Raw genomic sequence first — 24,060 nt, 5'->3', positions numbered from 1 at the left:
TTACACTGTGCGCACGTATGTGTGTGTGTGTGTGTGTACTTAATCCCTTAATATTGTTTCTATTTTTCGTCACACAATTGTGAGACACGCGGAGTGAAATTTGTTATTGAAATAGACAGGAGTATTCAGAAATGAAATATTTCTCGAGATCGCGATGTGTCTTCGCGATTGATATCTTCGCGTTTGATTTTCTGGCGGTACTTCTGACACTTTTCATATGTGTAGTATACAGTTCCGGGGCCGAAATTAATCGCGAGATCAAACGGCGATTTACAATAACTTTCCCCGGTGTTTCTCCTCTCACCCGATCGTCGTTTAAAGCCTAATCTCTTTTAAGAGCCGCCACTCGAAACCAAAACTTGGTGAATGCGAAGCCACGTTAGAAGGGGCTGACTCATTGAGAGGATAGCTCGGATATTGCAAACCTGTTTGACCCTCCTCCCCCCTGTCTTCTCTATTCCCCCATCCCTCTGTGTCCTGGATCCTTTTATACCACCTGCTGCCGACATCGGGACATTAGTGCAACTCCAGGAGACAAGCTTTTATATCCCGGTAATGTAGCCGGCGCCGCCCCGCTTCTTCATTTAATGAAGTTAACTAGCGTGACGCCCGACGCCGACGTACTTGTTGGCGAAGCGATTACACACCACGCGCGCGCGAGAGAGAGTCCCGGGGTTTTCTCTAACCTGTGTGCCCGAGAAAAGTAAGTATACCAGAGAGAAGACCTGGGAGAGAGAGAGAGAGGGAGAGAGGGAGAGAGAGACACTAGATGTCATTCGCGAGGTCTCATTAAAATTGTGACGTTACACTTGTGTTACTTCGGCGCGCGTTCTCCTCGCAATGTTGTTACCGAGAGAAAGAGAGAGAGGCGCTTGTCATCTTTAACTCCTCGAGTTTACCACGCGTTTCCGACTCTCTCGTTCTTTCTCTTAAAGTTAGATAAAAAAAAAAAAAAAAAAAAAAAAAAAACTAGCGCAAAGAGCGAGTGACTCTCTTCAAGCGGATAATACGCGAATTTTTTTCAACCAGTAATCGTCGTGGAGAGCGTACCTATTGTCGCGCATACAATCAAAGTATATGTATATACGTATGTGTGTGTGTGTGTGTGTGTATAGAAATAAAAATTGCGCTAAAAATAATGATATCTGTTCTAGAAAGATATTTTCATACTGTGTCGCGTAAAGTGAAACCGTTTTCAGAACTTTTAAATGATTTCTTTCGATTGCTTGTCGTTCGTCTTTTTTTTTCTTCACTTTATTTTTTCACTTTGTGACGTTTCCCTCGATTTTGCATCGATTCTTCGGGAGAGATTTTTTTTTTTTTCACCGCGACTCGTGGGCAATTTTGCACATAGATCGATTTCTCTCGAGATGACGTGAAGCCAATATATTGAGAGAGCGCATACAAGGCGTCTCGGAGTTCACCTGTACAAAGCACCCTTCTCTCGTCTTTCAACAAAGTCTTTCAGTTTAAAATTAATTTTTTCTTCGCAACAGTTAATTTGTTCCTTCAACACCGCACAAGTCAGTAATTTCCCATATCACGCGAGACGAGATTATAAAATATTTCGAACCGAAATTTGTTTTTTTTAGCCAAAGAATTTTGTGTTTTTAATAAAGTTTTAATCGCGCTTTTACTTCGACGCGAGATTTTGAAAAAGAAACCGGTGTGATAAAAAAAAAAAAAAAAAGAAAAAAAAACGATAGTTATTGTGAATTTTATCGCAAAAAACTTGGCAGAAATATACGAAGTGTGCCGGATTTCCGGAAGACCTCATATATAAGCATCCGTGTCCAGAAGGTACGCCTGCAGCTGCATTGCCGCATATACTTTGAATTATGAACGCGCATTTGCATGAGACTTTTACGGCGGATTTCATCCCCCACGTGGTTTATTGGCACGTTCTTTTATTGGCGCTCTCACTTGGAATTGACAGCGATTAATTTCTCCCCCCTTCGCGAAAACCGGACATGATTTTTATTTTAGACGATGACGCAATCACTACGAGAACACACACGACTGCATTCGCCGTCACGGGCGTGACGGAAAATCTGCTGAATCATTCGTTACGCTGCGACCTGGCCCCGTCATAATTTAGCGAGGAATGTAAATGCAATCGCGAAATCGTGCGAATTAATAATATCCGACACACTGATGATCGAACGTGCGCTAAAATGTTCAACGATTTCGAAAATATAATCTTTCTGACAAAGATAATTCTTAAAAATTATATCAAACGTAGTCATCGTTTTCTATTATTAGGTTACATGTGCATTAAAAATTAAACGTTTATACTATGTTAACAATTAGAGATAGAGATTGAATTTGGGTAATTCTCTCGAGTATTTTTACCGATTTTGAATTCGATATCTTCTGAGCACGGCGAAGATTTATTATTTTACGCGTTTTAATTTTTTACTAATGTCTAATGTTATTTTTAAAATTTTTCTTTTCTAATTGCAATAGATTTTCTCACATTGCAAATAACTGATAAAATTGTAAAGAAACAAAAACGATATCAGAGTATAAAAGCACTAATATAATAACATAATCGAGACACATTTTCGGTTTTCTTTACTTTTGACGTAACTACCATCGGTCTGCGGTTGTTTCCTATGCGCGGAAAATATTCCCTGCAGACCGCAATGAGGTCGTTTTCCCCCCATATCTGGTATACCCGTCTAAATTGAACCTACCCGCGACCTCCCTCTGAGAAAGCCAATAGTAGATGGAAATTCTACGTCGCCATCCCGATATCCCGCACGCAAATCTTCGTGGCAGTTCTCAACCCGTATAACCCGTGCACAACCCCATCGAACCCCATCCAGCCCTGTCACTCTTTCATCCGGCAACTTCTCAAGTGTCTCAAGACGTATCAAAGTGCCCCGGGTTACTTTCTTGTATCTCTCCACGGGAATAGAAACTTCACAACCAGTCAACATACAGAGATCGCGAGAGGAAGAAGAGCTTTCTCTCTCTCTCTCTCTCGGACGCGGGAGTAAATTGGCAGAATATTTCACAGAGTTGTGCGCGGCGCGCGGAAGCGTCCGATTGCATTTTCGTAGTTGCTTTTCTCGCGCGGCCGAGATGAGAAGAAGGAATTCTCTTTCTTTCTCTCTCTCTCTCTCTCTCTGGTCGGAGAAAAAACCATTTTGAAAAAACGTTCAAAGTAACAGAAAAAAAAAAAACCACGTGCAATCAACAATTTCAAAAACTGCAGGCGAGCTTCAAAACACGCCACGAGTGTATATTCTATTTTTCTACGCGAGCATGTTTTTTACGAAGCAAATATGCAAAATATTTTTGTTTCTCCGAGTGGCATTCGGAAAAAGTGAACTCGCCTGAGAAGCCCCGTTACGGATATGTGTGTACCCGAGGATCTCTCCAGCATCGCGTATACGTAACTGTCCCCCGTTCGTCGTAAAGTCTGGAAGCTGCGCGTCTCTGGAGATGACGTTTCCAGATGCTGCACGCGCGTTCCTACTCGAGTTACTCCCTGACGAAGTATGTATTTGCGACTCCGATTACAAAAGTCGAAGACGATTCGACTCAACCGTCGGAAAAGAAGGTAGAGGTATATATATATATATATATATACACACATATATATGTACGCGCGATTCCCCTATCGATTTTCGTGTCGGAGTGTGTTCGCACCTCCTCTTTCTCTCGCGGCAAAAGCTGCTTTTCCCCTTCAAATATGTTGATTACTTCGACGCCAGTCACGTTTTTGTATTACATCGCGGCGATACGCTATCTCTCGACGAGGAAGAAGACGAAACGCGGAAATTTATTATTTTCCCTCGCGTTTTCTCTCGACGTGCTATATCTCGACGGTTTGATTCCGAGTTTTTTTTTTTTTGCTGAGTTCCTCTCGGCGATTACGCTCTTATACATTTCTTTGTGTAACGTAGCGACGTTTAGAAGAGAATTTTTCGCGCGACGAACGATTCCGCGGCACGCGTTTTCACCCGATTCTCGTCGTGCGAGCCGTCGATATTTCACGGATTCGAGTGCGTACACTTGCGAAGGGAGAGATCCTCACTTCTCCCGATTCGTCGGATCCTTCGGAGAAAGAAATCGCCGATTTTTCTCCCCGTCGTCGATTTATCTCGCGGGAAGCGATTTCTTCGTAAATTCATTTTGCCCTTGTCCCCCCCCCTCCCCCGATAGATCGCTCGTCGTTTGCCTCACGATTATCAATTATGCATGAACTAAATTATAATGCGGAAAAGAGCGTTTCGACGAATTGATCACCTGTTGCTCGGCCATCAAACACGGGGGGGGGGGGAGATCATCAAATACGCGAAACAGTTAAAATTACGATTTATTTCTATTATATTCGTTTTCGCCGCGGTCTGTCTGAAGCAAATATTTGCCGTCGCCGATGGGCGGCGCAAATGCAATTGTGGCTCGCACGAATTTTCGCGCGGAAATTTACGCGCGAGACAAGGCCGTTCATGACACAAAACCGGAGCGCTTCGCGGGGTCGTTCGGACGGGGGTTAAAGTCAACTAAAATCCCCGAAGAAGCACTCAAACGCGTCATTCGTTCCCGATGAAACGACGTCGCTGAATCCTTTAACTTTCGACCCTCTTGGAAAACAATTTCTTTATCATCAAGAGGGAGAGAGAAACACAAGCGTAACGTCGTAAAAATGAGGGTGCTAAGAGATCAGTCAGAGATTCTTTTTTTTTTTCTCCACCGACCATTTCGTCGGGGTCAAGCCCTTCACGGACGAGTCGTTGAGAAGAAAGAGAGCGCGTCGTTCGTTTCTCGCTCACTTTTCGCCGGATGTACCCTGAAAAATCTTACGATCGCGACACAGGAGAGACGTAAACTCCGAAAGTAACGATAAAAGGATCTCCTCTTCTCGTACAAACGCGCATCGAATCTAAAAAGAACGAGAATAAAACGACGACGACTACGAGCCATTTGAGCCTGACCGTTTCGCGTTGATTTCTCTTTCTCTTTTTTTCTCTCTCTCTCTCTCTCAATTGTGTTTCACTCAGGCGGCGCACGCAAAGTGAACCCGTTAAATCCGCACGAGAGAGAGAAGGGATACATGTAAGGAATGAAAGGGCGTAAAACGAACAAATTGTCGTCTCGTCAACGTTTTGTTGGATGGAAACATCCGGAAAAGAAACAACCGCAATATAGGCGGATTATTTATTTATTTACTCTTTACCCTTTACGTTTGTCAGTGTTTTTGTTACTTCGATTTATTGTTACATTGAATCACACACTTGGCGAAGAATAAAAATTCGGAGCGACGGAAATAAGCGGTGGAAAACCATCGTCTTATACAGTCAGATTCGCTACGTGTCTTATCATATTTGTATATAGAGACACTGTCAAATTAAAAATGTGAGTTTTCGTTGTGCGGCTAACTGGGTTAGCGGATATATTATCTGAGAGATCTTTATTTTTTTGTCTTTTGTTGGCGAGAGAACGAATCTCTCTGAAAAGATTCTCTCTTCCAGCGCGAGAAACGCGCCGAGGTCTTACGATCGCATTGCGGTAGACATAAATCCAAATGTAACGGCAGAGAAGAAAAACCTCAACGTGCGAATGTACGTTGGCGAAGAGATGAGAAGAGAGAGAGAGAGAGAGAGAGAGGGAGAGAGAGAGATGGAGAAGGCAGCGCGAAGTGTGTCGCAAAAGGGAATAGTAACAAGGAAAAGTAAGAAGGACAGAAGCGTGTCCCGGACGCGATAACTCGTCCACGCGCGCCCGGTCCATCATACTCGCGCTTTTACGCCGCGCGCATTTGCGTGCATAGCCAAGTGGCGCGCGGCTGAGAAATCACGAATAAAGAAGAGAAACTAGAGTTGAAAGAACGTCGTACGAAGGAAAACGCGGAAGAGAAGGAAGACAAATTCCCACAAAATCACGTCTTCTATGAAGAATCGCGGTGGTTGGTGATAGTCGTCGTCGTCGTCGTTGTCGTGGCCGTTTTCCGGTCGTATAATGGTCGTCGCACGACCTCGAACACGAAGGAAAACGCGATGGCCGGATCGCCGAGCGGACAATAGCTTTGCTCGACGACGACTTTGTTGTCGTCACAACGCGCGTCGCGGTCGACGTCGGGGGGGACGCGCTTGTATTGTTTGTCGTCGCCGGTGGAAAAGCACGGGAAGAGGATATAGCGCGAGAGAAGAGGTGATAGCGCGTAGAAGAGGTGGAAGTGGCTGCGGGGAGCCACCGCGGAAAGTCTGCAGGCGATTTCTATTGTCGACCGCGAAGCGCTCTTCCTCGGCCGCCGATATAATTGGCGCAGCCGCGCGCGCGCGCGCTTGCCGGATAACTCGGACGATAACGAGGACAAAGAAGCGACGCTGCGGAAGAAGACAATGGGCGAGAAGGAACTGCCCTGAGAAAGTCCGAGAGGTTGTCGAGTCGTCACTCTTCTCTCTCGCGGCCTCTTCCGCCATAATAGCACGCGAATTTCTGTTCCGAGTTTGACTCTGCTAAAGAAATGAGAGAAGAGAGAGAGAGAGAGAGAGAGAGAGAAAGAAAGAGAAAGAAAGAGAAAAACAACTACTCGTAGAATAACAACGAATTTCTTGCTGCAACTGTGTGTGCGACTGTGGTGGTAACAAATAGCCACAGTAAATTGCGGGACCTATTTGCGACGCGGTTTTATCTCTCTGCGTGTTTGTACAGCCGGCGATTTCTCTCTATCGATTTTGTCATCTCGAATGTTTTCAAGATTTGCAATGCACGTTTAAATCGCCGTGTGCCAAGCAGGATCCGACAAAGAGTGATCTTGGAGATAAAAAGAGAGAGAGAGAGAGAGAGAGAGAGAGAGAGAGAGATCTTTCTTTTTATTCCAATTTTCTTCCCACAACATCTTTTCAGCGCTCGGAGCAAGTTACGCGCCTTGCACGTCTGTATTTAAAACGTATTTGTGCGAATGTAAGAAGTGCGCAAGTAGATCAGAATACTGCGAAAGTACTGCTCAACCGCTAACTTCGTCCGCGAGTTCCGATTGCTCTTGTAATTGACGAGACTGTGAAAGATGGACTTTCTAAGAGCCGCCCCGAGGCGTTGGCGGTAATTGCAGTTTGATCGCGCCCTTACGGCGAACTTTCACCCAGTTTGTGAGCCTTGTAATAAGTCTCAAGTTCGCCTCTCCCGGGAACTTTAACCACAGAAAGCTAAAACTTGGAAAAATTATAGAGCTGTCCCGTTCGTAGATTGTGTAATTCGAATGTTGTTATCTTGTCGCGAGAGAGAGAGACGTCTCCTCTCTCGATGGGAGGAGAAGAAAAACTAAATACGCAATTTAAAATAAATTCAACTCTCTCTTTTAATCGGTTCCAAGTTTTGCTAATTGAATCTTTGATTTCGCGAGTTTTCCTCCCACGAGCGACGATCACGTTGAAGGACGTGAAGAGCCACATCGCGCTCTTAGAGAAGATTGTTTATTAAATCACATCTCAAGGTTTAGACCTTCCGTTCTTCATTTGTCTCGTACGTACGAGTGCCGAAACGAGACAATCGCGAAGTTGTTCGCGTCGAAACTTCGGGTCGCCAACTTAGATTTAACTGCGAGTTCCACCCAAAGGATTAATGTGGCGCCGTCGTAATTACATGAAGAACGGGGCGCGATGTGGGTCGGGATCACCTTGTACCGCGAAACACAGGTCGAATTAATCTTCTTCGCTCGCCCCGGGGCCCGAACTTCACGCACGACTCGCGCGTCGTGTTCCTTTGACGCGCCTCCTCTGTCGAGCCGACTCTTTTAATTGGATATCGATCAGACCGCATCGTCGATATGGCTTTTGTATACATATAGTCTATTAAGATCCCTCCGCGAATGTTCGATAATGGAGAGACGTCGTTTTTTTTTTTTTTTTTTTTTTCGCGAATATTGCCTCCTTTTCCGAGATACAATGTTGTGACACGCATTCGATCTTTTTTTTTTCTTTTACCCAATGTATCTTCTTGTCATCGAGCAAATGAGTTTATTGTAAACCCATTACACGTGTCACGGCGGAAATATATTCATTAATAGAACAATATGCAAAAGTGACACCGATTGTGAACTTTTCGCAAAAAGGTCTCTTCCTATATTCTCCTGTCAATTACATTTGACATTAAACAAAAATGTCAATTAAGCAAGTTGATTGACTCTCTTTTCGGCAAATCCATTCGAAGGAAGACTATCGCGGCGGTTTGTTGAATTCCCGTGCCTTCTGATTTCCGATCGTATCAGCGTCTCGGCGCGAGAGACCTGGCGGTCGGCTTTTACGAACTTTTCGATCCCGCGAGACCGGTTCGCCGCATGTATCTACGATTTTCGAAAGTTATCTTACGATACGTCCAGTGTGTATAATTGACGAACTGCACGTTGCCTCACTCTTCTTCTCGTATCAATGCAAAAGACGTCAGTTGCACGTCAAATATCTTGACGTTTTTCGCGTCTTCTCTAAACGCAATGTGCGCTGAATTTCCACGTGTGTGTATTTTATTATCTTATAACCATTCTCCAACTGACATTGACGTTACATGTGTTTGCCATATTAAATTTAATGCAAATTAAATTTCTTATAATATAATTGTTCCTCTATTTGTCTTGTAATATAATTCCTATAAATTCTATATGTATATATATTCTACATGTATGTATAAATAATACATATAATCGTATTAGAATAATACATATACATTATACATATATGTAAATAATTTAAGAAATTTAATTTATACCGACGACTCTTAAAGCGAGAGAGATGACAATTTGAAATAATAATATTCCATATCTCGCGCGCGTAATAATTGAAATATGCAGCGAAGTTTATTTTATTCGCGAAACCGCGTTTATTTATTTTACATTTCGCTCCCGGTTTATTCCCCCGTTTTCAAGTTGAGTCATGATTCCTCCGGTTTTTTACATCACAATATTCACTCTCGCGTAAAATTTTCTTAGGTTTTTTCTTATCCTCGTCTGTGTATTTTTACACTGCGATTATTCTTGTCGGTGAGTTATTTATTTAGTTTTTTTTCTTTTTTTAACTGCATATTAGATCAAAGTATCTCAGCGAAATGAAAACATTCTGTTCTTTGACAGCGGACAATCTACCGATCGGTTTCCCGATGATCACTCAGGCGCCAACGACGAAGGTGGTTGAGATGGGCCACAACGCGGTTCTTCTTTGCACGGCGGTCGGATCCCCGACGCCCATCATTTCCTGGGTGCGAGATAATCTGCCTATCGACACGTCAAATCCACGATACACGGTTCTGGAATCCGGTAAGTAACCAGCCAGCTGTCAATTACCGCGCGCGCGCGCGCGTTATGTTACCTACATCGTCGCCGAGAGATCTTCGAGTCGCGAAACGACGGCGAAGCTCGAACGCAATTCGTAACGCGAAAAAGCATTACCGACGCCGAAATAAACACCACGTTATCTCGACCAAAGTTTTACACACACTTTGTAAAAAGACGAGAGTAGGCCGATAAGAGGGAACGGAGATGATAATGATGAAGTCGCGCGAGCAAGAGGGCGCGGGAAGAGAAATATGAGGTACGTGAGCGCGATCGAACGATGACAAAAGCCATGAAAGATAGAACGATTAAGGGTGTTTGGCGGATACACAGACAGGTAACAATGGGACGGGCCCCCCACGGACGTCGGTGGCGCGTGTCATATCTCGTTGAGTGCTCCGGGTGCGTAAGTCACTGTCAACTCGCGGCGGCGTTGATCGAGTGGTCACGCGATACGCGAACATCCAGCACATCCATCTTGTTTGCCGAGAGCGCGCACCTGGCCCCCGTCGCAGTGTCGGGTACTCGCGCGCGCACTTCGTGCCCGATCATACGCGCGCGCTCATAAACGGACTGTCGTAAAGCGCGTTTCTCGCAACACCCTCGCGCCTCGTCGCATATGCGCTTTAACGATCCGGCTTAGCGCGATCCGTACACATTCTGGGTGCGATTACTAATCGGTCTCTCGATCTTGGACGACCGGCGATAATGCGTTTGACGAACCCTCCGCATTTCGTCGGAGGATTATACCTCTCCGTGTTATATCGCGCAATTCTCGCTCAGAGAGAGAGAGAGAGAGAGAGAGAAACGTTCGAGTGGTTGTTATATCTCTCGATGATAACATCTCGTTTCGAGTTGCACTTTGCGCGACACGACGACTCTGCGAGCGATAATACGGTCAATAATCAAGCGTATGTGAAACGAGGATGAGAGTCGATTTTACATCGTCGCGCTACACGTATCCTCGTTGTTTTAAAATTCAGGGAGAGTTCGAGGAACGTTGCGTGTCCGATCAAAGCGTCGCTGTGACTACTGTGTATGTCGTCGCGCTTGACGTGTGCGCGCGCTACTAGTTCAGAGATCCATCGGATGGACATTACATTAGGCCGCGGATCTAGCTAGGGAACACGCGTTAAAATGTTATACGGAATCTCTCTCTTTGTGCGAGCGGAAATCTCGTGACAACTTGAGCAAATGTACGTTCGCGCGTCTCGACGAGAAATCTCGGTTGCAACAATCTGCATCCAATTGTTCTATTTTGTAATATAAAAAAAAAACAAACAAACGCGCGCGCGCGTATCGCGCACGGCTGTGAGTACTGCGGCGTTTATTTTTCAACGCTAGAAACAAATGGCTTCGTTTCGTAATCCGCTCATACGCGAGAGAGAAAGAGAGAGAGAGAGAGATAAAAGATAACATGCACCTCACGTCGTATCAATGAAACGTGAATTATTACAACCGCTTTTCACAGAAGTTTCAATCGCACGTCTATCCTCCTTATTGCGCTCTCGTAAATCGAATCGAGAAAATATTCTCGGCGTACACGAGGCGCGCATCCCCTCGTTGTTAAGCGGGGAAACTTCTCGTGAAATGTATTAATAATATACCGCCCTTCTGCCCCTCCTCCCCGTTTTCCAGAAGAGATGGGGGGGGGCGCGACAAGAGAGAGAGAGCGAACGAATAATTTTCAGGGCGCACTGCGGAGTTTTGTTAAAGCGCGCGATGCATTTCTCCCTCCCCTCCCCCCCCCCATTATCATTATCTTTGCCGCTTTGCTACAAGGGCTCGCGCACCCCTTCCTCTCTTCCTCGCGCGCGCATACATATGAGAACGTACACTGTGTGTATGTGTAGCGCTCACTTTGTTTTTATCACGCGGCGGCGGCGGCGGCGGTGGCGGTATCATTATCGAGCGGCACGTCACGTAATACCGGCGTTGCACTTCCACGGACTATCTTTACGGTGCCCGGCGCAGTTTGCCGCGACGTGAAAAGTGTACATTAGATGCCGTCGCGTCTCCCCTGGCGCGTGTGTGTGCAACACGCACGACACACGCGGAGCTTGTGCGCGCGCCCGCCATGTATTATGGATACGTTTGCATACTCCATCGGCGCATCCGTATGCATCGAGGCCGTGTACGAAACTACGCGACCGATACCTCGCCGACGGGAGGGGGTGAGGGGGAGAGAGAAGGTTATATATATGGCAATTTTGCTAGAAATTGCCGTAAAGAAACCCACCGGCGGAAACTCGTTCTCGACGGGTGCGAGAGAGATGCATCCGACCGCGTCGTCGTCGAAACTCGATCCGCCGCCGCCGCCGATTCCCTCTCGTAAAGCAGCCGATCCGATCGACGCGAAAATCGCGCGAATATAATCGCGGCGCGATCCACGGAATGAGAGAATTCGAGGATCTTCCGAGTTCCGTTCTCGTTTCCACGATCGATAGCCGCACGATAATGAAGTACGCCGGGCATTTATGTAAATTCGTTCGGCACCCGACGGAGAAAGAGAGAGAGAGAGAGAGAGGCGGCACCCGTTACGCGGCTATTATTATTGTAATTAGATGGGAGGAATATTCGCGCGTACTTTTATTATAGTTTTCGCCACACCGCGAAGCCGAGGGTTTGCCTATTAAACGTGTAGTTACGATTCGAGTACGTACCGTTCTCTAACGATAGTAACACTAATGACGTTAAATTCATTTGGAGACAAGGGCGGATAAGTTTTCTCTCGAATTTTCATTAAAACCGACTAGCGCGTCCGACCAGCTATTCGAAAGTAGCGGCGATAGAATAATTTTCAATTAAATAGGGATCAAAAAACACAACGCGATTGTCTTCATTTCGCAGCGAAGTAATTATTTTCACGTACCTACCTATCTACGTTGCAGCCGCAATATGAATTCGTCATCGCGCGACTGTCTCCGCGAGACATGTATCAGTATTCGGGTATTGAATATCGTGTGACTCTCTGTCTCTTTCTCCTCTCGCCGTCTCCGGAAATTACATTCGCCAATACGCTATTCGTCATCGCGCGACTTCTTGTCGAATGGAAATACTAACGGCGCCATTGTCGGTCGTAAGGTCGAGTTAAGTGTAATTTAACGGAGAGAAAGAGAGAGAGAGAGAGAGAGGGGTTGATAACCTCAGCGCGAGAGGTTAAGTCCCCGGGAGTCACATCAGTCATCTGTTCCGCGCCCTTATTCGCGTCTTCGCTCTCTCTAATGTCGATAGCATCCCCCATGTTTCCGCCGCCATCGCGTTATACGCACGTCCCATAAAATATACGACTTAATGTATCGCAAAAAGTGCATCACAAGTCGATATACTTTCTGCGTACCCTGGCGCGCCAAGTTTTCCTCGCGAAGGAATATGGATGGACGGAGAAACAAGGGAGAAACGCGCTGGAAAGAAAGGTTGTGACGGGGGGGGGGATGGGGGAGGGAGGAAGAAGAGGAAAGAAATGGGAGATTTTTAACAGCGCCGACCGCGCGGTGCGAAACGAGAGTTTTCATAAATTCCATCCCGCGCGCGCGCGCGCTGACAAGCATGTTTCTCGTAAATCTTGCCTGTCTCTGAACTCGTCAAACGAGAGAACGAGAGAGCGAGTTCGCTCGAAAATCCGACGCGCCCATCGTTGTGTCTATTGCGCGAAATTGTTAACACGCTTTGCGGAACGTCGCGCGTTTAGTTTCCGGGGAATTCTCGGTGACTGACGACGCATTCTTGACAACGTCGTTTTTTTCTTTTTTTTTCTTTTTTTTTTTTTCATCGTTCACCACCCTCTTGTATCGCAACGGAGGGAGGAAGCTGAAAACCACCGCAAACGGGACTAAAAACAACATGCGCTCTATCGACGTGTTCGACGCGGTTTTTTTTCCCCCCTCCCGATATAAAATTTGAACTTTTCGATGCACCAATTTCTGCGAAAGTCCGTCGCGTTTGTTCTGACTGCAAAAAACCAAGAAGTATTATTGTCACAAAGCGCGGCGCGTCGCGTCGCGCGCAACAAAAAACCGCAGTGCGGCCGAATGTGCGCGAAAGGGAGTAGTGCGCGAGAGAACATTTTTTTATTAAATTATCGCGAATTACGTTTTTAATTCCGTCCGGAAATTGATAAATTTCGCACAACAATGGTGTTTGCGCAGCGCGTGTGGCGAATTCTCGCCGGAAGAAAGACGCGCATCAGACGGAATATTAAAGATATTTCGCACAAAGGCCGAACGAAGGAAGGGAGGGACGGGGTGTTTTTTTTTTTTTCTCTCTTTCACGCCGGGGTATTCTCATCAACTCTCGCAACAGTTAAATATAGAATTATGGGAAAATTGCGCGTGCATACGTATTATTCAAATCTTCGCGGATTAAATTCGCCAGAGACGCGTTGCGCGCCTCGCCCCTCGCGCATTGTCGGCGAGAATTAAGCCAGTGTTACAATTTTAACTCGTTGCGCGCGCGCGCGCGAGGCCCCGGGCACACACACTCCGCCCCGGTTGTGTGCCATTGTTTGCGTTAATTTACGGGAATAGCTATATCCGCGATGTACATTAACGATATCAAAGCGTCGCCGTCCTCGTTTGTTACACAGAAACGGTCTCGAAACTGCAAAACTCATTCTCTTTGCATTTTCACCGCGCCCAATTTAATCCTCGCGTCGCCCGTACCGCGCTTTAAAGAATCACAAAACGTCTTGAGAATTGTAAAATCCACCGTGTGCTCAAATTATTCTCTTCTTCACTTCAATCAAAGACAGGAAGAGAAACGGTCGAGTTTACTTTTGCGCGACAAATTTTTGTCCTGTTACCGAGTAATTTAACGTGAAAAAAAAAAAAAAAAAAACATTGTTTTACGTCAAGATTTGGTAGAGGGGTAAGAATCTTTCAGAAGAACTCGCGCGAGTGAAGTTGAGGCACAGCCGAGCGTCGATAGGTCGGTTTTCTACGACCGGAAAATAACCTTAGAGACCGGCGCGCGCGATAAATTTAATTAGATACGCCGCGCGCATAAGTTGGAGCAGTTTAATGTTTCATTTAACCTTCAGCAACGTTTCGCTAAAAGGCAAGTCTCTTCGGCTCGGCTCGGCGGAAATCTCACCTCTCTTTCCGTTGGTTACGCTCGCTTGCGGGCTAACGCAACGACACAAGCTCGAAACTTAACACGGCAAATCGTTAAATTATATTTTGCAGTCCCGCGCTCGTAAAGCCGCGACGACAAGAAGACGAGGGGGGAGGATGTAAAAGTGGAGATGTCGGTTCGCGCTTCGTCAACAGTCGTAAAATTTTCCTCGCCCTCGAGGAACTCTCGATGAGAGCGAGCGCCGAACTTTGGAACAAGCGCGATGTAATACACTCCAACGCGCGACTCCATTCCGGAGTCTAAAGACGCCGCGTTGATGACGCTCAGTCGCGGATGTTGGTCTACTTTTTCTCTTTCTCAAGAGAGAGAGAGAGAGACAGTAAAATAAAGAAAGAAAAAGAAAGTGGAGAGAAGGAGAGAAGTAGAATTGAATTAAGCTTCGTTCAATGTTCCGGACTTTACGACATTCTCATTTTCAGCATCGCCGTCGTGAAAAACAATTACACGAGCTCTCGAATTGTACGCGCGCGAGTGTATTGTCCCGAGCGCGCAACATAATCGGCTGCAAACTCCTCCATATTGCAGTTCATTACCTTTGATATCGCAGCGCACCGATTAACCGCGTCACACGCAACTTCGGTGTGACACAATGGCGAACGCCGCGCGGATCGTTAAATCGACCCTCGCCGCGACTCTCGGCGTTTGTTTCGCAATCCGAAATCCTACACGCTGCGTAATAGGGCTCGATGTGATTCTCGCGTACGTGGAGTATATGTGCGCGCGCGCGCGCGCGGTCGTGCTCATCGACATTTGCAAAATTCTCGTTACAAGCCGCGAGCGACAAAAGGGAACAAAGTTCCGAAACAAGCTTCGAGAGATAGAACGGAACATCCCCCCGGCTTAGCACTTACGCTGAAATTCTTGGCGCGCGCGTTTCCGCTCGGTCGGTCCTTTTCTTCCTCCCTCGCGTATTCAGCCATTGCGAGGAGGGAAAGGCGCCGTCTTCCTCTCCCGTGCCCGTGCGGCGGGCTCTTCCCGAGGGAAGGTTTCTCCCGAGACCATTAGACCAGTCTTTACCCAGGAGGCTTTGACTTATGACACCGACTGCGCCGAGAAGGAACTTTAAATAAGTTACTCTCTTTTCGCGATAGAAGAAACGCGAGCGAGAGAAAATGGAAGGAAAAATATAAAAATAGAGCGGGTGTTACCCGATATATGGCCTCGCTTTTGCGAGGATCGTCGTCATTGTTTTTTTCACTATATACATGCATGGCATTAAGATGCGCCTGCAGAGGAGGAAGCACGTCGTTTGTTATCTTAAACGACGCTCCGTCAAAAGACTCTCTTTCTCCCGTACGAACGCGCAGCAGCTCTCGTCAACGGATTCTCAATAGAGAGAGAGAGAAAGAGAAGGTTCTGATCGCGCGCGATTCGTATAACAACATTCGAACAAAGCTTGGAGCGTCGCCAAGAAATCGCAATTGCACGCGATAGGAAGTTCGCGAGCGCAACGCCCCGCCGCCTTTCCACTTTAATTAATCCGAATAGGCGCAACTCTCTCACCTCCTTTCTCCTCCCCAAATAACTGACGCAAACTCATTTCGTCGCTGTTATTTCCGCAAGAGTTCTCACGTATATATGTATCACTTGTATACATATACGTGTGTTATAGATATATATACAATATGTATCGCCTACGTATCCTCTCGACGATCGCCCAGAGCGCTTCTCTCGCTCCGACCCAGCCCGCATAATGCCTTCGATTGTCCTTATATTAGCACAACGCGTTGCTTTCGACGGTAATTTCCCATCTGTGTGTGCCTTTGATTCGGGGATCGAATACAGGCCGCATTTACTATCCGACCTGTGCTGTCGGAAACTGCCTTCTGACGCAATTCCGAATCGGCATTGAGACGTACGATGACATAATTACGGATTTATCGAGTCGGTAGAGCGTGTTCGGACAAACAAAAAATGATTCTAAATCAAGAATTAGGAGAGAAGCAAACGTGCTTGACGTGCGAATTATATATATTTTTAACGTGTAAAGTAATACATGCAGGAAATTCGAATTGAAATGAATAATTTGGCTTTTAATTAAAGGCTCAAATGAACGAGCAGAGATTCGGGCTTTATTGATCTACCTTTTTATAATTTAAATTTTTAGGAAAAAAATTTGCTAAAAAATTTGATTCGGAGAAGACTCTATAGAAATTTTGGAGATTTTACATTATTTAGCGCGTTAATGTGTAAATTCTAAAATTCATATAAGGCGCTAACTTGCATCACGCATATGAATTATTTATTTAAGCTCTCCCTATGAAATTTAAAAAAATCTCATTGCGAAAAAGTCACCTTGGCCAGAAGTCAAACCCGCATTTCGTGCGGTCACCTTTCCAATTCGGCCACCAAGGCACTGGGTGAATTTCTCGCAAATTAGAAAAAATGAGATCTCACTCCCTCACACGTTCCTCTTTTTTATTTATTTATATTTGTTTATTTCTACACAGAAAAGTCTCGAAAAACACGAACGATACACGCGATATTTAAGAGTTTATCAATGAAAGATTATTTTTTATTACATCTTTTTTTCTCATCCTGCGTTTAATTTTTCACCGGGAGTCTGATAAAAACAACAAATTGCGGAAATGTATTTTCGCGAAAATCCTCCGAATCGTTTCTAACGATCGAAGATTATAGGTTGTCAAAAATATCGCGAATAAAAAAAAAAAAGAAAAAAAAACAAACTCGAAAGTAATTAAAGTGAAAACTCCACAATGTTGCGCACGTTGGGAATGAAAAAGTGTAGCGGCAAACGTACATACGCATCGCAGGCTGGTGTATACACGCGCGCGCGGCAACGCACACTTCGAAATGCTTTCAGTGTAAACATATTTCCTATTTGTATTCTATCCGGATGGAATCCTGTATTCAGCGAGCCGTGCGCGGCGAATTCATCCCCCGCTTCATCCTTCGATTCCTCCCTCTCGCGTGCTATCGCGCGCGAACGGAATGAGACGGGGAAGAGACAGAAAGAGAGAAACACTGTGTGTGCGTTGTATTTCGTGCGCAACGCGTTTGTGAAGTTTTCGCGCGTGTGCGTGTCGCGCGTTTGCTTCCGTAATATTAAATATAAAGGAAAGATATTTCAATATTGGTCGGCAAACACGTAAATAGGACACGGCCGTTTCCCGGCTTTTCCCGGCGCGCGTTGTGTGCACACGTTCTTCTTCTGTCTGCCGACGCATATTATATGCGGGATCTCTCGCGGAAAGAGAGAGAGAGAGAGAGAGAGAAAGAAAGAAAGAGGAGACCTGAGAAAAATGCTGTCGCCGTGCCTACTGACAGGCGAAACGTGTCGCCTGGAAGCTTTCGCGGGAAACGAATGCGATTTTCCAAACCGTAGGAAAATTCGACACTTTCCGTACAAGACCGTGTCGATCGCGAAGTTTCGTCTTCAAGATTGAATCAGCCGGTTGGAAAACAACGTTGTACCTCAGGTGTGCGCATCGATTCATTACTGTCTGATGACGCGTGAAATAATTTCGCCGATGTATCACTTTAATCGACGTTATTAATCGCAACAAAAAAAAAACGCGCACGTAACGATTTTAAAGCGAATCGAGAAGACATTTTACACGATTTACTTCGATTTAATTAAATCAACCGAAAGTTATGAATGAACTGTTTTTAAATAAATAAATTTCGTTCTCTCAACCAATGACAGAGATCGCTCGACAAAACTGATTCTTCCTCGGCAAAAATTCGTTATTGTGTCGTTGAACATCGTTAATTGTCGCGCACGTGGCACTGTCGATCGATCCGGCGCGATGGGGAGTTCGGCTATTATTTTTATTCAACGCGTATCTCGTTGCGTGTCTCGCAAAAACAAAATGCGAGAGGACAAACTATTTAATAGGAAAGGAGAAAAAAAAACAAGACATTATACCCGCGATGCAAATAAAACAAAGGGAGAAACAATGTCCGTAATTTTTTGCGAGGAAGGACGTTGTTTTAATGTGTGTGAAAAATTGTGCGCTCAAATCACACAATTCCACGTCTCCTCGTTGTTGTGTCCCCCTCGTGTATCGTAAAGCAAAGACCGAATTTACCAGACCGTCCATCCGCGGCATCGATACGCGCGTGAGATAAGAGAAACGGAGAAATTTCGCGGAGAGATATGCGATACTTTAGTTTTTAACGAGATACACGAGCTGATAGTTTTGCGCAAAAAAAAAAGAAAAAAAAAAGAAAAAAAAGAAAAACGACGCGGAAGCAGGAATTTGGAAAAAAATGGAAAATATAACGCGTTCGATCGAGATGTAATTACAAATTGACGCGATACGTTTCGCCCGTAACGGGAGTCCCGAGTCTTAAGTTACCTCCCGTGGCTTTTTCACGAGCGCGAAACAAAACCAGTTTAATACGCGTAAATGCGCAAGTTCCGCGGAGCAATCATTTTTCAGAAGGAGGGAGAAAATTTTCACGGCAGGATCGAGGTATCGCGCGATACCTATCTAAATATTCCGCTCGCTTATACACAGTAAAAAAGAAAATGTTAATTTTAACATTTTTTGCGTGTCCCAGGAGGTCCACTCTAAATTTTAAGTTAAAATAACTCATTCGTTGTGAGTCACTTATTGACAAACTAGTAAAGTCAAATAATTGACACAATACTTTACATTTATATTTGTTATTTTGACTGTATAAATAAAAATGATATGTAAAAGTAACATATAAAATAATGAAAAACTACACAAAACAACAGTAGTTACAGTAACTCGTAAGAAATGTTAATCAAACATTTTAGTTTGTTCAATGTGACCAGAGATTTTTTTTAACTCTTTTTAGCGCATGTTAAATTGACTTTGAGACATCTAGATTAATTGAAATCATTATGTTAAAAGCACTTAAACAATACTCCATTTTTAAATGATATGCAAAAAATGTTAATTTGTGAAGTTAACATAAATTTAACACGTGAAAAGATTAAAAAAAAAAATAATAACATATCAGTATTATGTTAATTTTACATTGAAGTAATAATCACAAAACGTCGTAACACAAAAAAAGGTCTACATTTTGACGCACGATTTTTTACTATAAAATAGTCGCGACTCTTCCCGATCGATACGATAAACTGAGATTACAAAAAGTTGAAAGGATATATTGCGCCGGGCGTTTTTCAACGCAATGTCTCTTCATGTTCCCACGCGTTGCCTACATATGTATATTGGGTGCGTAAAGTGGCTCGCGTGCGTTGATTATTTAAAATTTATGAACAACAGATCGCTCTCTCACACTCTTTCTCTCACACAGCCCGATGTGTCATCGTTGTCTTTGCGTTATCATGTCTCAGGTGTTGAAGATCTAATTGTCCATCACCGTCGCGCGCGAGTCCCTCATCGTATAGCGCGGACTTATGAATATTTTAAGCGCGGCTATTACCTCCCTACAAATGTCATCGTTAAACCGATGATAATTCGCCCGTTAAGTCTGTATCGTTTCTTTGCCGTACGCGCGTACGCAATAAAGCGAAAAGTTACGACGCCGGAGCGATGAGATAATATTAAAACAAACGTTAAATAAAACTTGAAAGATAAAGATACGAGTGAAAACGAAAAGACGTGTTTATAAATTTATTTTTATATTAATTATTTTTATCTTGTGTATTCTTCTTCGTGAAATATACTAGTAGGGAAGTGGCCAATTCGAGGTATTGTCGTACATATCGTATGTATAGTACACTGAAGAAAATCCAAACTAAAAGGGTCGAAACGTTTGTTAAAAACTATACAAAAATTAAGAAGTTTATCGACCCGAAGATCTGGTTATTGCCTCGAATTGTGTGGCCACTTCCCTACTAGTATAATTATTTTTATCGTTTTAGCAACAAAGAAATTCTCGCTGTTACGTAAATTAAAATATAATGAAAACAATATCGCTTTTTTGTGTAAATATATCGGAAGTAAGAAAAACTGCCACGTCAGATATTTCGCTCCGAATGTAGACAGAAACAAAAGCTGGCGAACGTGAAAATTGTATTTTTAACATATTGTTATTCTCGAACATTGTTACCAATTACCGGAAATTATTGCTGAATCCATTAGTAAAATTTGTATTTAAAATTGTACTTGAGTTTTTTCAATTATATAGTACATGTAAAACATTTTTTCATACGCAGAGAAAAATTTTTCACACACAAGAGGAGGATTTTATTCGTAACGGTTCTCGAAACTTCTAAAACAATATGCGCGCTACTCAATCTCTGTATCTTTTCTCCACGCTCGGCAATTACGATTGCAACGCGGTTTCGCCGAAAACCGCGACGTACGGCACGTGGAATCCACTCGGGCGGATAACGAATTCCGAAATCGCGAGCCGACGAAAATTCGGTGGCCTGCGAAATTAACAGCCGCGCCGGGTCACGCCGGTAATTGCGCGCGGGCTCCGTTTTACCCCGGGCCATAATATCAAAACGCGCAGCAACCCTTTATCGCAGAGCGGCGCACGTGTTTTGTTCGTTCGTTTGTTCGTTCGCTCGCTCGCTCGCTCGCAAGGGAAACACACGCGCGCACAACTGTGTCAGTCCACGCGCGGATATTTGTCTTCCGGGAGGGAAAAAAAAATATTTCGGAGCATCGCGCGAGAACACAGCAGAGTATACCGGTTCTCTCTCATCCATATTGTCATATTTTCGGTGTTTCGGGTGTACACTCTATCAACCAGAGATGTTGATATACGTACTCTGTACTATTTTTTAATTGTTTTCAATACAAGCCACGCGCATCCTCGTTCTTCGTTATTTTTATTTGAGGCGTGTTGTCGGCTGCCCGGCTAATCTCGCCCACGATCATCCCCTAATTACAACGACCGTGTCAATAGAATTAAGGTCGGACGATCGATCCCGTGGTAACTTCTTGTTCCACTATGCCCGTTTCTCCTTCACGTTCACCGGTTGTATTTACTTTGCGAACGGACAGGGCGATTCTTTCGTGGATAGAAAAAGTCACGGGGCAGAGGGGAAGAAGATATTTGAATTATACCAGGTCGGTACCTGACGCAGGCGAAGATAATCACGCGCCTCGCAACGGCCATTTCGTCCATCGCGCGGTGTTGCTCTTTTAGAAAGAGAAAGAGAAAGAGAGAGAGAGAGAGTTGACGTAAAAAGAACTCCGGAACGGAAAACGGATGTACGAGAGTCGGGATTGAAAAAAAAAAAAGGAGGAAGAGAAATGAAGAGCAGCACGTGGGCGGGAAAAGGATGACGCGAAGTGGGTTTTCCGCAGCCGAGCCCCTAACGTCTCCGCATGATGTGGTAGAAACTCTATTAGCGGTGAAAAAATGAAGCCGCAACGAGTGGCAGGAAACACAGACGTCCTCTTCGACTGCGCGCGCACACATACATATATTTCCATATTTCGCTCGAAATAACTATAAGAGATTACGCGGAACGCAATTCATTACAGAGCATTCCATTTCGACGTTTCTCTCTCTCTCTCTCTCTTTCTCTCACATCGTTTCTAATTAGTAAGTTCAAACCAGCGAGTCACAAATTTGTGAGCGCGTTACAATAATTGTAAAACCGATTAGCCGAGCGCAATCTCTCCTTAATCTTTTGGCGCTTTGTGTTTTGTTTCCAGGTACCTTGCAGATCATCGAATCCGACGTAACCGATCAGGGAAAGTACGAGTGCGTCGCCAACAACTCCGTAGGCACGGAGTACTCTAAGTCAACCACGTTATACGTGAAAGGTACGTCGTTTTAATCTACTTCGCATTTAATCTACTCATCGTTTGAGCCAAGATCTAAACAATTCAATTTGAGGGTTCATTTTCATTAAGCGTAGTTTCTTTTTTCCCGGCTCGATCGGAGAAATTGTCTCGTCGTTTTTAATGACGAAGATTGCTCTCGCTAAATAAAAGAAAATAGAGAACACGTGTAATTCATTAACGAAACTCGACGGATTTGAGACCACAAAAAAAAAAAAAAAAACGAGACAACGTGTTTTGCCGACAAAGCGTAACGCGAGCTTATTGTTACACAGCTGGTCATGTCGATGTCACAAACGTAGACGTTTTCCTGCTTCGTAATTAAAATTAATGTAACGCAATTAGGACGCAATTAAACTAAACGGGCCGGCACAAAGGGCCCCCGGCGCGTAACATGCGCGACGTGAGTCGTGCGCTCGCGCGCGCCGGGGCTTTTCCTTTCTTGCGTTTCCGCTCGCGTACTCGAATCGTCTCTCCGCGACGATTGTGTTTAATCGTCGTGGCACAGCGATTTGCAAAATCTGCGCGCCGCGGCTTCGAAATAATTTGTTCAAAAGTTTCTTGCACTTCGCGTGCAAGTTTTCGCAAAGTACGGTTAATTCTGTACTGTCGTAAACGCGCGCGCAAACAATTATTCCCTAATTGGACGCGCCGGTACGCGCATTTGCATTTCGATTTAACGCATTTCTCTCTGTAAATAAATAAACAAATAAATGTAAATCCAATCGCGTCGCAACTTTTACTTGACGCAAACGATTTTACTATCGATAACATAAAAAATGTGTGTGTGTGATTGAGGATTTTAAAAGAACTTGAAAATCAGATAAACGTGTTGGAAGAAACGTGTTGTTTAACAACCGATTGATTGTTCAGTACGTCGCGTGGCACCGAGTTTCTCGATTCCACCACCGCCTGTGAACGAGGTGATGCTGGGCGCATCGCTGAATCTCACCTGCGTCGCGGTAGGCGCACCGATGCCATTTGTAAAATGGAGAAAAGATCCCGCGACCGATCTGACACCGGACGACAATCTGCCGGTCGGCAAGAACGTCTTAAGGCTGACCGACATCAAGGAATCTGCCAATTACACTTGCACCGCCGCAAGCGATCTTGGCATAATCGACGCGACCGCTATGGTTAAGGTTCAATGTATGTATTGAGACGGTAGGACCTACTTAAAGTGTTTTCCCTGACGACACAGAGCCCACAGTCTCTTCTGGATCGCGCTTTTTTACGTTATCTCGCAATATTCACCGGGAAGCTAAACGATCCGCTTCTAAACTTTGCATTACGATAGTAACATCAGACACACGGTCATATAAAGCAATTACAAAATAAACTTGGCACTTGCAAAATAATAATTTCGATAACTTTACTAATTTTTTTCCAAAGTTTTAAAAATATCGCGAAACAACATTAGCCCTGATATGATCTTTCGGATGATATCTGATCGACAATCGCATCTCGAAGTTCAGAAACGAAAAATCGCGGAGACGAAAGATTGCAATGATCCGATCCTTGCGCAGCTCTTCCCGGCCCGCCTGAGAACGTTCAAGTGTCGGACATAACTGCGACGTCGGTGAAGCTGAGCTGGTCCTACAAAGCCGGAAGACCGGACGAGCTGCAGTACTATGTGATTCAGCACAAACCGAAGCACGTGAACCAGGCATTCGCCGAGATATCCGGTATCACGACGATGTATTATCACGTCAGAAGTCTCAGCCCGTACACGGAGTACGAGCTGTACGTGATAGCTGTAAACAGCATCGGGCGTGGTCCCCCAAGTGCCCCGGTGATAGTCACCACCGGTGAAACAAGTCAGTATTCACTACCACACTATCGTTTTTTTTTTTTTTTTTTTTTTTTATTGCACTTTTCCGTTGTACACCTGGAAACGATCGTTTTCCTTAAAGAAAAGTTTCGAATCGCGGTTTCAATTCC

The 24,060-nt window shown here is 44.7% G+C and overlaps 1 protein-coding gene across 10 annotated transcripts in view; it reads left to right on the top strand.

Annotated features, from left to right (window-relative positions):
* Positions 1–24,060, top strand: part of LOC109857226 (tyrosine-protein phosphatase Lar) — a 265,294-nt gene that overhangs the window by 220,846 nt on the left and 20,388 nt on the right. For all 10 annotated transcript variants that reach the window (XM_020433367.1, XM_020433366.1, XM_020433370.1 and 7 more), the window contains 4 exons: positions 9,077–9,259; positions 21,991–22,101; positions 22,993–23,268; positions 23,646–23,936. In XM_020433367.1, coding sequence (XP_020288956.1) covers positions 9,077–9,259; positions 21,991–22,101; positions 22,993–23,268; positions 23,646–23,936 — 861 coding nt within the window. The remainder of the gene's footprint in view (positions 1–9,076; positions 9,260–21,990; positions 22,102–22,992; positions 23,269–23,645; positions 23,937–24,060) is intronic.

Source organism: Pseudomyrmex gracilis, unplaced genomic scaffold (assembly GCF_002006095.1).
Source record: "Pseudomyrmex gracilis isolate BER0280 unplaced genomic scaffold, ASM200609v1 scaffold_151, whole genome shotgun sequence".
Lineage (NCBI taxonomy): Eukaryota > Metazoa > Arthropoda > Insecta > Hymenoptera > Formicidae > Pseudomyrmex > Pseudomyrmex gracilis.
This window is presented reverse-complemented; position numbering and strand designations above follow the sequence as displayed.